The 14,732-nt window shown below is 43.5% G+C and overlaps 1 protein-coding gene across 5 annotated transcripts in view; it reads left to right on the top strand.

Moving 5' to 3' along the window:
- Nucleotides 1-14,732, top strand: part of RTN3 (reticulon 3) — a 39,209-nt gene that overhangs the window by 4,033 nt on the left and 20,444 nt on the right. For 2 of the 5 annotated variants that reach the window (XM_038411671.2, XM_038411667.2), the window contains exons 1-2: nucleotides 87-219; nucleotides 10,945-10,995. The exons of 1 other annotated variant lie outside the window; for it this stretch is intronic. In XM_038411671.2, coding sequence (XP_038267599.1) covers nucleotides 90-219; nucleotides 10,945-10,995 — 181 coding nt within the window. In that variant the 5' untranslated portion in view covers nucleotides 87-89. Of the gene's footprint in view, nucleotides 1-81; nucleotides 220-9,464; nucleotides 9,592-10,944; nucleotides 10,996-14,732 lie in introns of those variants that run through there. 2 more of the 5 variants (XM_043519743.1, XM_038411673.2) reach the window with 2 other exon arrangements.

Here is a 14,732-nt window from a genome sequence, read left to right as displayed (position 1 = left end):
GGTCCGTTGCGCGGTGGCAGTCCAGTCCGGATCTTCGCGTCGTGAGGGACGGACGCTTAGTGTGCTGAGGCCCCGTTGCTGTCGCGGAGATGGCCGACCCCGCCACCCAGTCGCCGTATATCTCCTCCTCCGCCGGAGGGGGCCCCTCTGAGCCGCGTACCACCCCGATCCCCGCGGGCGGCCGCGACTGTAAGGGGACCAGCTCCCAGTCCTGCGCCGGTAAGAGCCCGGGGGGAGGGTCAAGGAACAGCCGGGTTGGGGAGCGAACAGCCGGGGGACTGGGGAGGGGGCGGCGGCGAGTGGTGGGAACAGCCTGTGGAGAGGCTGGGGAAGGGGGGAGGTGGCACAGGCGGGTAAGTAGCTGGGTGGGCAGAGCCCGAGGGGCCGGCGGGGAACAGCCTGATGACAGGCGGGGCGGGGAACGAGGGGGGCGGCGGCGGGGGGGCGTAGAGGAGGGAACAGCCCAGGTGTGAGGTGGCGAGAGAGATGAGCCGCCGGGGGGGCGAGGAGGAAGGGGACTCTGGCATTAGGGGTGGGGGGACTGAGATTTGGGGTAAGGGGACTCAGGCAGGAGGATGGATCGAGGCGAGGGGCGTGGGGAAGCTTTGGATCAGGGCGGTAGGATTTGGGGGGAAGGCTGAGGTTTACTGTCATGGGGGGCTAGTGAGAGACATTGGAGTACAAGGGTGGTAGAGATTTGGCGTGTGGGGCTTGAATTGAGGGTGGAAGAGGGAGTCTGGGAGAAGCTCGAGGGACTGAGTTTAGGGGCATGGTTGTTTTTCAGGGGGCTGAGACTAGGGTGGGGTGGATTGGGGTGATAGTGGGAGTTAAGGCATGTTTTAGCATTCGGGGATGGTGGGGAGAGAATTGTGGGGTTTGGATTAGGGCTGAATGGATAGTGTGGATTTTGGAAGGTTAAGGGTGTGATTTTAGGGCAGGATGAGTTTTGGTGGGTGGAAGGGGATTGAGGCAGGGGACTCGAACGTCTGTGTTGCACTTTGTGGTTTCATTCTGACAGTGACCCCTCTGGATGCGGGGACTGGGTCAGGGAGCAGTGTCTGAACTGAAGGGAGGGGATAAGGCAGATTCTCTTTGTCTTTGGTGGTGTTCACCTCCGCCCAGACCTTGCTGAAGGTCCCAAACTGGGGATGACTCTTACCATTTCTGTTTGTAAAGGACACTTCTGCAGAGCAACACACTTCTGCCTTTGGAGTGCCCCAAAACAGCAGACATTGTCTAAAAATCATAAAGGGTGGATTAAAGAGAGGAGGGCACAATACCCGCTGGACCACTGCTCTGCAAGGGGTGGATGGCTGATGATGCAAGATGTATACACACACCCCATCTTCCTGCATTGTTTAATACCAGGGACGTGGGGAAATACACATTAATTCCTAGAAAAATCCCTTTCTCAGTCACACATTTCTCAGGGCAGGTGGAAGAGGGGTGGGGAGCTGGTGGAAACTTGCAGTGATCTCTGTTTTTGAGGGGGTGGTAACAATTGCAAATGCTCCCATTTGTCATGTTGCAGTTCATTAAATGGAGTGGGGGTGGAGGGAGAGCACATCAAACAAAGCAGTGTGTGGTTAAATCCCCCCTTCATTTAGGGGGAGCTGTCCAAAATAGGAGGAGGAGGCTGTGCTTTAGTTCCCTTTGTATCCCTGTCAGGCTCTGTGTTGGGAGCTGGCAAGCTAGCTTCCCTTGCAAAGATCTGCAGTGCAGATGCCTTCCTGAGGGGAGGGAGAAGCTGGGAAGGTGACAGCTCTTAAAGGGGCAGAGCGTCTTATAACAGCCATAACAATAATAGACACAATTTCATCTTTTGACGCACACATCCAAAGCAAAAATGATTGATTAGTTTTAAAAATTCATGGCACAGGGCTTCCTTTTTAACTTGCTTACCATATTCCGTGTCTCCTGTGTGAAAATATACCAGCCTGACATGTTTTTCACACTAAATAGAATTCATTTCATTTGGTTGAAAAGCTGGTTTTCCAGGGTGGCTGTAGACACTGCTCATCTTACTGTCTGAGCTGCATAGCAGCTTCCACCTTTCCTCACAAAGCCCCAACACCCTATTGAAATACCAAGCGAGTCTAATCTCCAAGGAGATGAAATGGCTCTCCTACTTGTGAGCAGGGCAGATCCGTAGGGTTAAGGGCAAGTGAAGCAGTATGAGGCAGCATGCTTTATACTCACATGCTGTGGGGCTGAAGTCTGAATGTATGCCTTTCTGGTACCTTGTGTCATTCTGCTTTTCCACCCTCTCCTCCCAGATGTTTTACTTGGTGCCTGAACTGGGGTGCAAAGGGAGGTTATTACTCAGCAGTTTAGTGTTTTGATTTCATGGTTATAAGTTAATCCATCACCTGTCTGCTCTGAAATGCAGCCCTTTCACCCAGTATTTGAGGGCTATTTATTCTCTGATTCACCAGAATAGTTTGATTCCTAGGATAGCTGAGGTGGTTCACAAACCTTTGTTCTCAAATCCTCCAGATAAGCTAGTGCTCTATAAATGTTGAGCCATCTTGATGGCCGTTGGCACCATGGTTTAACAGACAAGTTGTAATCAGGAAGCAGAATGGTTTCAGGGTCATGTTACTTCTAGAATCAGGTGTGTACTCTGTCCCCCAAGAAGATTAAATATGCACAGTCTCTCCCTTAAACTCAGATGAAAACATATGCAGGATGATATGCCACATCATTTTTGTACAACTTGCATGCAACATCCATGTCTTCCGCTGTTGGAGAGGCAGTGTTGTCTAGTGGTTAGAACATGGGATGGGGTGGGTGTAAGAAATCCTGGGTTCTTATCCTGGGTGTAACTTGCTTTGTGACCTTGGGCAAATCACTTGCCCTCGCTTTGGTTCAGTTTACCCATCTGTACCCAAGGGATTAAGATAATTCAATGCTTGTTAATTTATCTATACTAAAAGCACAGGTAGTCTACCAGATGCATTTTTAAAAGTGTTGGTTAAATCTATGTGGCTTTTTTTCCATTCACAAAACCAAATGTTTATTACAGTAATATGTATATCTTATCTGGATTTTTGTTTTTGTTCTAGATGTTGTTTGCATTGCGGGTTTTTTTTCAAATCCCACTGCAAATAACATTTAAAAAAAAATCTGTGTGTGATGTTAGTCCAAAATGTGGACTATCTCCTTCATTTGAAACGGCAACATTTCTGTAGATTTAAAATCATCTGTTTGCATAGAGAACTGTTTCTGCATAATGACTTGTGCCTGAGTTTCAGAGATGCTGCACAGTTACAAATCCAGTTGGAATCAATGAGAGCTGTTGGTCCTTAGCACGTCTGAAAAATCAGATTTTCTGCATGCTTAGTAAGAGAGAATAACACTATTAATATTATACAGTAAATCCTTAGATTATAGACTTCTGCTGCCTTAAATCGTAGCAAAGGAGTTAATTAAGATTTTATTACTGGTTACAAACCACTCATATGCACCTTATGTCATCAGGGTTGTCTTACACTAAAAACAATTTTTTTAAGTGCTCTTATAGTTACCATTGTAACCCAGCAAAATGTCTTGTACTTTCTGGCCTTGTCTTATCCCTGTCATTCAGCCTGTAAGATAACTTTAATACACTATTTTAAATGTTGTGGCATGATTACCATGCTACTCTGCCCATGTGTTTAGCATTTCATTTCAAGATGCAGTATTGTTCACTCTAAAAATTGTTACCCTTGCTCACACTTCTTTCCCCCCCCCCCCACCTTTCCCCACGTAGCCTGAAGAAGATACCAGAGAACATTCAATGTTCCAGAGAAATCCTGATACATAGGGTTTGTGTTGAGAGCTATACAGAAGTGATGTAGTCTAATGATTAGGGTATTGAACTGGGACTTGGGAATCCTGGGTTTTATTCCCAGCTCTGCCAGTGACCTGCTCTGACTTTGAGCAAAGTACCTTCCATTCCATGCCTCAGTTTTCCCTCACATTTTGTCTATCTAGTTGAAGCTTTCTGGGGCAAGGATTTTTTTTATATATTTAGCACTATACATGGGACCCTGAGCTCATCTGGAACCTCTCCACTACTGGAATACAAATCATAACCCAGTTAAGGCAAATCATTGGCCCTGTTTATAAATACTTTACTTTTTGCTGTTAGGGAATCAGCTTTATAATTCTCTGGGTCTTAGAAGGCAGGGAGATTGAGGTTTGTCTAGTCACTAGTGCAAAAACTTGGGTGTAGAAAATAGTTTGTGAGCTTTGTCACGGAGTTACTGTAACATGACACTTCACCTTGCTGTGTCTCAATTTCCCCCATGATATTTTACTGCAAATAATAATAGTTCATTTTCTCCAGTGGTCAGATTTGCTAAGGGAGAATGTGGGAAAACAATCCTGAGATTGAAAAATATGCAGACTTTGACCATAGACTTCTCAGCAACTTTTCACTCTGTTACTGTACTTAATTATGGAAGAGTTGACAGAAGAAGAGGGCAGGCCTTTTTTGCTTTCTTTATCATACCAAACCAGCTGCAGGGCAGCTTGTATCATCAAGATGCTGTCCTGGGCATTGTTTGGAAAGAAACCTACATAGCTAGTAGTTGGCATTACTGCTTGTTGCATCACTGAAGTGTTTCAGAGCCTGGCAGTGTCTTGAATAGACATGCTGCACTACAGTGATATTGTAATTGCAATGTTGTCAATGTAGGAACACTATAGGAGCATTTGTGGTGCTACTGAATGCAGTCTGCAGCAGTAAGTGCTGGGTGCAGGCTTATTGTGTTGCTCCTGAACCTTCATTTTCTTCTAAACAATGGGAAAAACACATCCACTGTCCATATGAGACTACACTGTTACCAGACAGTCACACAAATCAGTCCTGTTCTGCAGCTAGAAAAATCAAAATGATGTGTGATCCTCTTAAGGAGAAAGCATCTGGGCTTTACTCCTGGATGTTTTCATGGTGTGGGCTGGGAATCAGCCTGCTCAAAGTAATGTGAAAAATTTGTAAATGTCCTTAAGCCAACAAATTGGCTTAAAGAAGTGGAAATCCTAGTGATATGAAGCTAGATGGAAGGGTAAGTGGATAGAATATCTGAAATGAGAGGATGAAAACACACATGATTGTTTAAGAATGGATTCACTACTTCATTTGTGAACGGAAGTAACTTTTCATTGTTAACTCTTTTACAGATGACCTTTTAAGGTAGGAATGGTTGAGGCTTTGTGGCTCTGAGACACTACACAATATTGAAGAGGATTACAGAAGTCTTGAACTTTATTCTTTGGCGTTAAATCCAGGTGGCATGGTAGTATTGCTGCTGTATGGAAGGTCTAGATTTAACTTATGATTTCTTGGGAGGATAGGCAGGAGTACTTTGCTTAGTGTTCCCTTTGGACGTTCATGAAGTGGTGTAAAGGGGATCTGAAGAGAGCCCCATTCAGTCCCTGATCTCAAAGTGAGCGGTTATAATGATCCAGGCTGTCCTTAAAACTCTGTCAGGGAGAAGGACGCTATTGGTGGTTCTGGCTTTGGTTGGCAAAACAAGTCAATCGTGTTTAATATTCTCCATTGGGAGGTGCATGAGAGGCCAGATATTAAGAAACACTGAAACCCTTAATTATTGCAATGCTCCTATAAGAAAACTCTACTGCTACCGTACACCATGGTTCCACTAAGTGGTAAAGGCAAAGGCATGGAAATACTTAATCCAAGTACTGGTACTTAGTGTCACATTCTGTAGCCACTCTTTCACAACTGCTGTTGACGGGAGATCTGCATTTGTCCTAGCAACAAAAGCAAGCCCTTAATTAATGGAAAATCACAGGGATGGCTTACAACAAAAGTGATCAAGGCGCCATGGTTAAGGTTGTAAAACCTTTTGGTCTAACAAGCATAGTATTTTTGAAGCTTATACTACACAGTCTGTTGTTATCAAACACTACAGATTCATGGATAAAACCTGATTTCAGGGCTTTATACAAATAGGTGGGCACAAAGAAATGATGGTGGAGGAATCTGCAGGCCAGGAGACACCCCCCTGAATGTTGTTGTTTGATTCCGAGAGCGAGTTAAGGTTGATAAAATTGCTACATCCGTGACTGGACATTACATAGGCAGTTGGAGTAGAAATCTCCGCTTGATTTAATAGAAACATAAAGTAAAAAAAAGGTGTAAGAAGTGCCTGAAAAGCCTATTCAACTGTATCTGAATTTGTATGAGGATAGTGGAGTAGTTTCTTAAGCATTATCCTTCTGTTAAAATGCCCTTTAGATGAGATACGGAAGCTAGTCTCTTGGATGAGTAACAAGCATTCTGTATCCTTGAAAGCTTCTCTGAGCCCCAGAAAGCTTTGTTTTTAAATAGCTGGAGGGGGTTGACTGCAACTAAATGAAAGGCTTCAGAGGTGTAGCTGTTGCTCATATTCCTCTTCCACTTCTTGCTTGGGATTTGAACATTGGGGAGCATCAATATGTGGAATTAGTGTCAAATCTGTAGCTGTCCCCTTTCATTCATGGTTGTTATTACTGCTTTGTAGCTCTTCATAAAAATAATATGCTTGCTTTGAATTATTTTTATCCTAATATTTTATCCTAATATTATATTTTCATTATTTAGTGACTGATGTGACACAGTGGTGCATATGCAGTTGTGACAAATAACCATTCCATGACCTGAAATTGAACTTCTAACATAGCTCAGGTCAAGTTTAACAATAACTTTATTTAATCACATGCCTCACAAATGTGAGGTTAGCGACCAGGCTGTCAGCAAGCATGTCTGCTATTCTGATTCTCCTTCTTGTGTAAAACATCCTAATTTCTCTCCTATAGCACAGAAAGGCAAAGTTACCAGACTGCCTTCTTGTTTGGGTGTACATTTAATTCAGCACCAAAGAAATGCCAGACAGAATTCCAACTCCATGTCTGCATTAATGGGGGAATGCTGGTACGGGCAGTATGCTGGTGATTGGTTACCACCATAACTGGCACCTCCCTGATCAATGACTAATTCAAGGGAGGACTAGCTAAGACATTCTTTACTAGTTAACAGAGGCTAACTTTGAAACTTCCCAGAAGGGTACAGCTGCCCCCTTCAGTCTCTACAGATGGTCTCCTCATCTCAGCTGGCAGGTCAGTGATAGGATAGTCTTTTTGGAGAGGGTTGGACAATGCTGGAGAAACATGCACTGCTGTTATCTATGCTGTACTTGCTGTATGATAAATATGGAGGACATCTGTCTCCAGGCTGTGAAACCAGCACTAATTTCTAATGAAAAATTGAATCTCGAAACAACTAAAATACCAGTGGCTGTGTCTCTGACGAATGAAGTTCTGAAGCTACAGAATGTAACTTACTTTTAAATAATAAAACCCATCTGATGTGACAATTCAAAGCTGCATGTTAGGAATCAGAAGTCCTTTCCAACTCAGCTAGCCGAAAGGGCTTTATCTAAGAGATAAGTTGCCCCTCTGCTTACAGAATCCAACAGGCTGTTGCCTACCTGGGAGTTTTAAAGTAATTAGTTTGGTTTTGTAGCAGTTAAGGTCACAGGCTTATCAGTGTCCACTTAAAAATTACCGGCTTGATGATGGAGGAGAAAAGAAGTAGTAGTAATACACGCAGAGCAATAAAGTAATGCCAGAGATGATGATAAAAAGCAAATCGACTTTCAAACCAGAAAGTAAGAGTCTTTGACTTTGGTTTAGAGAGGAAAACAATAGCACCATTTTTGACTAGGTAAATAATGATCATGCTGCTTAGTTATATTGTGCCGTACAGTGTTTATACAATAAACACTTGTACATCTATAATATAATCCATTCCCATTAGATAAAAGGTAGCATCTGACCACTGGGGACCCAGAACTGTACCAACAGTAATGCTTAGCACTCAGCACCTTATATCCAAGAATCTGAAAGCACTTTACAATAAGTTGTGTTAAATACTATAGATAAGAGAATTGAGTCATGTGTGATGTGCTCTGATGTCGTAGAACAAGTGCTGAGAAACAGGGTGAGAGCTTGGGTCTCCTGGCGCACGAGAGTGTTTTATTTTACTAGATCCTGTCTAAATCTACAGGCCTCTCATAATACCAATAGAACACATGGTCCATGGGTCACTTAATCTGTCTGAATGTGAGTGTAGCTCCCAGCATTATGTGCTCTCTAAACCAGATTTATCGCCATGCTGATAGCCTACCCTTATGGCTTCCAAACTTAATCCATTTGGCTAGACTGTCTTCGCAGGTGTCCTGCTGAAGACAGCTCACGTGTTCCTTTCCACCCAATCACAGCTCCTAAATGAGAAGCTTTGACCACAGCACAAACCATTCTCCAGCCCATCATTAGAGGGGAGCAGATGTCACTGAGTTTTTATCTTCCTAGACAGCATTTAATAGTTGTTAGGCTCGCACCTAAAGCCTTAACCAAAAACACTGAGACACTACAGCTCCAGGCTTTCTAGTGGAGTAGAGGAAGCCTTAATTCACTGGAGCATCTCTTGTTAAAACCTGTTGGTTACTCCTGATATAAAAGGGCAGGAGGGTGTAACAAGGAAATAAGTAGAAGAAGCACTAGGCCAACGGTTTCACAGGTAACCAGTGGTTTTGAGTGACTCAGCTTTTCTTGGGTGCCCATCTTAAGATACCATTAAAGCATCTTGGTCTGAAGTGGGCAGGTGCTCCTCCTTTACTGAATGAGGCCCTTTTAAAGTGTGGCAAACTGGTTAACCAAAAACTGGGATGCCCACAATCGCTAATGACTTTTGAAAATCCTAGGCCTTAGTAAAGGGCTTGTTCAGGGATCAATATACTAAGGTGCATCTCTTCTGGATGGGGCTAATTGTTTTGTTTTGGGGTGCTTTCTGGCATTTTGAGAGATGATACAGCCAGGTAGAAAATATTTGCAGTCCATTGAAACTACAAAATCCTATAGCTATTGGCCATACTGTTTTATGTCAGGCTTGCAGTTGGTTTCTGAGAACTCTTTGCAAGCTTCTTAGAAAGTCTGAGAAATCAAAATAAATGTTTACGTGAAGGCTATTCCTATGGGTAAAGACATTAAATAACCTCATTGGTAGAGCATCTGGGATTTGAAAAAGCATAATGAATACAGGCACGGGGTTTGAGGGTAAAAGAATCTTCATAATTCGTCCATTGGATCTCTGTTCAACTATACAGACTTAGGACTGAAGAATGCAATCTGAAGCCTCACAATATGCTTTTGGCAATAGGAGACCCTGTGCAGACTCCTCATCCCAGTCATGACTGATTAACAACTATAAACAGCCATTTTTGTTTATGCAAAGCAGAAATAAATAGTTCTTATGTTAAAATCTGCTTTTAAAAAGGGGGCTTTTGAGTGTGGAAAATGAGACGGCTGTCAAGGTAGACTATCTTCCCATTGTGTAGACCCAGTGGAATTCTTGGCAAAACGTTTGCAACTTTGTTCCTGAAGTTCCAGAACTTGCTGTCCTTCTTTTTCCACAGGATTATAGCGGAAGGTAAATGAGTCACCTGCTGATATCTGAAGAGTTGGATAAACTGGTTCTGAACAAACAAACAAAAAGCCAACAAAGAGGGAACACGGTCTAGTGCTTCAAGAAAGAGACTGGGAATAAGGACTCCAGGGTTCTATTCTCTTCTGTGCTACTGCCTTGTTGTTGGACCTCAAGATTAAAGCTTTAGAGGTGGGAAACTGAAGCGGTGGCATTTGCTTGAGGTCACACAGGAAGTTGATTATAACAGGTATAGTTGGTTCCTGGTCCCATGCTCAGTCCACTAGACCATGCTGCCTCCAGTACATGGTATACCATGTACTTGAAATGTGAAACATAAGCTTTCGAAATTTCATATGCAGAGACTGATGAACTCATCCTTTATATGGTAAAATCAGTTTAAATTCTAAAGGCCATATTTTCACATCCATGTGAGAGACGAAAAATCCCACAGGTTTGGCTGTCTTTCTTAGAATAGAGTCCAACAACTTCCTTTCTGCTGTTGCAAGTGGAAATAAGAATAAATCCCCTTGTTTCTAGACAGTCGTTTTTAGATATCTCTTAAGATAAGAACTGGTGCATTATGGAACAGTGGTGTAATGGTGGGGTTTTGGTTTGGAAATAAAATGCACACATTAAATGAAGTAATAGAACTTCAGTATTTCTTTTTTAGGAAGCATAGAATTAAAATGTCTTTTTTCTTTGTATAATGTGTGTCTGATTTTAATGAAGGCTATTTTAGATCCCTGTTAGGAGATGCTATGAGAGTAGAAAACCGTATTTAAAGAAAGTGGACTATGTAGTTGCCAGAGGTGATTCTGTCTTTGAAGTTGGATGTTTAGAATGGATCTATAGTACCCTTCCCATGCAGCCTTCATTAGAGTAAACTTATTTTGTTTTGTAGTGGGTTTGGGGAGATGTGTAGTTTATAGCTAAGACAAGTGGAAATCAAATTTTTAACAAGGGAAGCATCTTTCAGTAACCCCACATATATTAACATGTTCAAGCTTTTTTGCATTGGTGTCACTTGCATTAACAGTCTATTGTGGCAGCACTGAAAACCCATTTATTAGATGGGTGTAGCTGATGCAGTTACCACCACTTCAGAAGATGTGCACGTAGTACTGAAGACACTTGCAAAACCCTAACAAAAACCTAATGAATTCACACAAGCACTGACTGTCCCCCATTTCCCTTATAAAGTAACAATGGAACAATATATTATGGTGACGTATCCTTTCTAAGCAGATGGGGTGAAACTGACTGCTTGGCTTATATTCATAGTTGCTTCGTTTAATAATAATAATAATAATAATAATTAATAATAAAAAACATTAAATGAGCTGTTGCAGAAAGGTGAGTGAATGGATCAAGAAACTCTTCTTTCCCAGTGGCATTTCTGCACCTGTTGAAGTTCACAGCAAAGCAGTGTGTATAATTGTCAAATTCTCATCCTGTATATTTTCTTTCAGATTCCTTTGTTTCTTCCTCTCAGCCTGTCTCTCTCTTTAGGACTTCACAAGGCAAGTCTGTCATTTTCTTGTACACTAATAAAAGAAAAATGTTGAGAAAGGCTGTAACTGGGGCATAAGGCTTTCTCTTGTCCAGAATTATCCCTTAAAAATCTATAAGTAGCTTCAAAACAGTTCACCTTGTGAACCACTCAGCAGTTGTTGGCTAATGATCTGGTACAGCCAAGCTACTCTCTTATGGCCTGGTTGCTAGTGTGTAATATGTTCTTCGTGTAAGAAAGATAAAGACCTGCTCTTTCCTCCTCGTACAGCCGTTAGCTAATGCTATCAACGGCAAATTGGCAAAAGGGATCTATAGCTGTGAGCCAAGGAGCATATGCAGGATTTCCTAATGTACATAACGACCCCGAAGAAATAGAGGTTTGGGAGAACAGGACAGGTTTGCTGCTGTTCGTGTGGAAAGCTCCTGGGAAACTACTGATAGTCTTGTCTTTTGCTGAATTCTTTGTGGATTAGTACCACAATCCAGGGAGGCAGTCGGCTGACATGTAGGACTGGCTGTCCATACTATGTTGTGGCTTTTCTTTTCATCCTGCTGCTGATAGAGAATTGGCATTATAGTCTACGCGTTTCTTGGGCGCAGTCCTGCCAGGAATGCAGAGAAAGTTGGAGGGGAACACTGTGCTTTATTTGTCCTGCTATAAGCCCCTCATTATTTTGAGGGGAGGCAGCATGGTCTAGTACACTGGTTCTCGAACTTTTATACTGGTGACCCCTTTCACATAGCAAGCCTCTGAGTGCGATCCCCCCTTATAAATTAAAAACACATTTTTATATATTTAACACCATTATAAATGCTACAGGCAAAGTGGGCTTTGGGGTGGAGGCTGACAGCTTGCGACCCCCATGTAATAACCTCCCAACCCCCTGAGGGGGTCCCAACCCCTAGTATGAGAAGTAGTAGTCTAGTAGTTAGAGAAGGCAACTTGGACTGAGCCTCATAGGTTCTACCCTTAGCTTTGATATTGACTTGCCATATGGGCCTTGGGCACGTCACTTCCCCTCCTTATTTGCTAGTCTGTGGAATGGGGATAATATCTACCAGAAAGCATTTTACAAAGATGATAGGTTCTGTCTGTATTAGTGAAAGGTGTACGTTTTGCTGGTAACCTGGACAGTGCAAAAACTGTTTAGAAAATCCCAGTAAAATCCCTTCAGCTCAGAGTTAAAATAAGTGATTGTTCCTCTTTGAATAATTCTGTTTAGGCTTGGGTAGGATTATGTTTCTAAAAGCTGGTAATTGTGACCTGTTGATTAAATTGGTTGCCAACAGTGGGCCCCACGAGAACTGGTATTGGCAAAACATCGTGGTTACTAGTATATGCAGTGCCTTAGTGGCGTTGACCTAACAGCTGAGGAGAGAGAATAGCAAAGCCTCTCCCTAGGTCTTCTCTGATAGCTACAGTAGCTTGCTGTTGGTATGAAATTCTGACCCATCGTATAGTGATGCATCTAACAGTAAGTACAGTAATGCAAATGCATCAGTGCTTTCGCTTATGCTGTGGATTCCCTGGAGGAAATTGATACCGGTATAGTTCAGGCAATGGTAGGAGTGGGGAATGCTGTGTCCTCTCACCATTTCACATCTCATCCCATGTCTTGTCATGAATGCAAATGATACCATCCTATACATGTGAAGCAACCAAATATACTTTCTAAACCATATACTTAATGGTTAATGGATGCTAAAGTGCAGTAGCTGACAGAATAGAAATGACTAGACAACAGATACCTTAATATGCCACCTTTTTCTAATCTGGGATGGGGAGATAAACTATTGGCCCATAGTTTAAGGAGGAACTTAAGCTACAAAAACTGCTTGAGGTTGGAAATGACTTAAGTTTCCATTCTCTACAGCCGTGGTTTTCAAACTCTGTGTCACTACCCAGTACTGAATTGCGTAAGGCACTAGGTCACGGCGGCTCTGGTCAGCACCACTGAGCAGGCCGTTAAAAATCCTGTTGGCAGTGCTGCCCAGTTAAGGAAGCAGCCAGCTGTAAGTCCAGTTCCAAGCACCAGCTCTACACTCCCATTGGCTGGTTTCCGACCAATGGGAGCTGGGGGAGGGGGCTGTTGCCTGCGGGCAAGAGCCATGTGTAGCCACTTGCGCACCTCTGCCTAGGAGCCAGACCTGCTGCTGGCCGCTTCTGGGGTGCCTGCCTTAGCACCCCTGGTGCTCTGCTGACTGGGAGCCGCCGCAAGTAAGGCCACACCCCATTTGCACGCCCTGATCCCCTACCCCAGCCCTGAGCCCCCACAAATTCAGAGCCCCCTCCTGCACCCCAAAGCCCTCATCCCTGGCCCTGAGCCCTGACCCCCTCTTGCACCCCTGCCCCAGCCTTGAGCCCCCCCAAACCCAGAGCCCCCTCCTGCACCCCAAACCCCTCATCTCCGGCTCAGCCCAGAGCCATGACCCCCCCTCCTACCCCCCTGCCCCAGCCCAGAATCTCCTCCTGCACCCCAAACCCCTCATCCCCATCCTAGAGCCTGCACCCCCAGCCCAGAGCCCCCTTCCATACCCCAAACCCCTCATCCCCAGCCGCACTGGATTGCAGGCATCAACAATTTTCTTCAACTGGGTCGCCGGAAAAAAAGTTTGAAAACCACTGCTCTGCAGGAACAAAGCCATTCACTAAACCAAAGTCTTGGTCTACACATAGATTTTTGTACCAGTATAATTACTTTGTTTAGAGGCTGTGATGTTAACTGACACAGTTATACCAATACAACCGCTGGTATTTGATGCATCCTTTTACTAGTATAATTCTTATACCAGTAAAATTTATTTCCCTTCCTAAATAGAAATAGGTATACTAGCAGGAAGCACCTTTATACTGATATAAATGCCTCTGCACTTGGGGGTGGGGGGGGGATGTTTTAATGCTCTAACTATCCTGGCATAGTTAAAATGGTACAAGTTTTCCGTAAAGACAAGGCCTCTGATAGTTATAGGCAAACTCAACTAGATCCAATCCCTTAGCAGTACAATTTCTTGAAAACCAAATGGAGCAAAAGAGTCTGTAATCTAGGAGTGTTCTCATATGGATTTAACTTGCATCCACCAATTCTAATTTTTCAACACAGACCTTTTGAAATTTAGGAAACTTCGGGTGCTGGAAACACCAGAAGTATTCAGACAAGATATGAGTGCATCAGCTTAGCCCTTGTATCACCCTGTCGTTGGCGGTGCTGTTCATTTAACTTGGTAAACAAAAGGTTGGGTCTATTGGAGCCACCAGAGTTATTAGTTTAACCCTGATTTCACAGTTCAACTTGAATAAATTGTGACACCAGCATATAAGGGACAGCCAGAACTCCAGGGTAGAATGAAAGATTGTCATGCCTTAGCTGACCAGAAGGTTAAGAAACTTCAAAGCTGGTCCTCCTTCAAAAAGGGCTAAGGAAAAGAGCTGATTCCCAACTTACATGAATAGGATAATCTAAGGTAAAGCCTGCTATGCAGTATCAGAAACACATTCTTTATATGGCTATCTAACCAATTCACCCAGCTGACACAGTACACTCCAGGCATCTGGAATAGGAAGTTGCAATACTGAAGAACTTTGGGGCAAGCGGTGGGAACAAAGTTGTTAGCCGGTTACAGCCTTTTAAAAAACATTTTTCTTTCTATTCTGTCCCCGTTGCTAAAGTCCTTTGCAACCTGGCTTGACTGCAAAGTGTCTGCTGGCTAACTTCCTATCTTGGTGCTGTGGCTGTCAGGTGCTGAT

Source organism: Dermochelys coriacea, chromosome 7, assembly GCF_009764565.3.
Source record: "Dermochelys coriacea isolate rDerCor1 chromosome 7, rDerCor1.pri.v4, whole genome shotgun sequence".
In the NCBI taxonomy this organism is placed as follows: Eukaryota; Metazoa; Chordata; order Testudines; family Dermochelyidae; genus Dermochelys; species Dermochelys coriacea.
The sequence above is the reverse complement of the archived record's forward strand: the minus strand, read 5'-3'. Positions and strand labels throughout refer to the sequence as shown.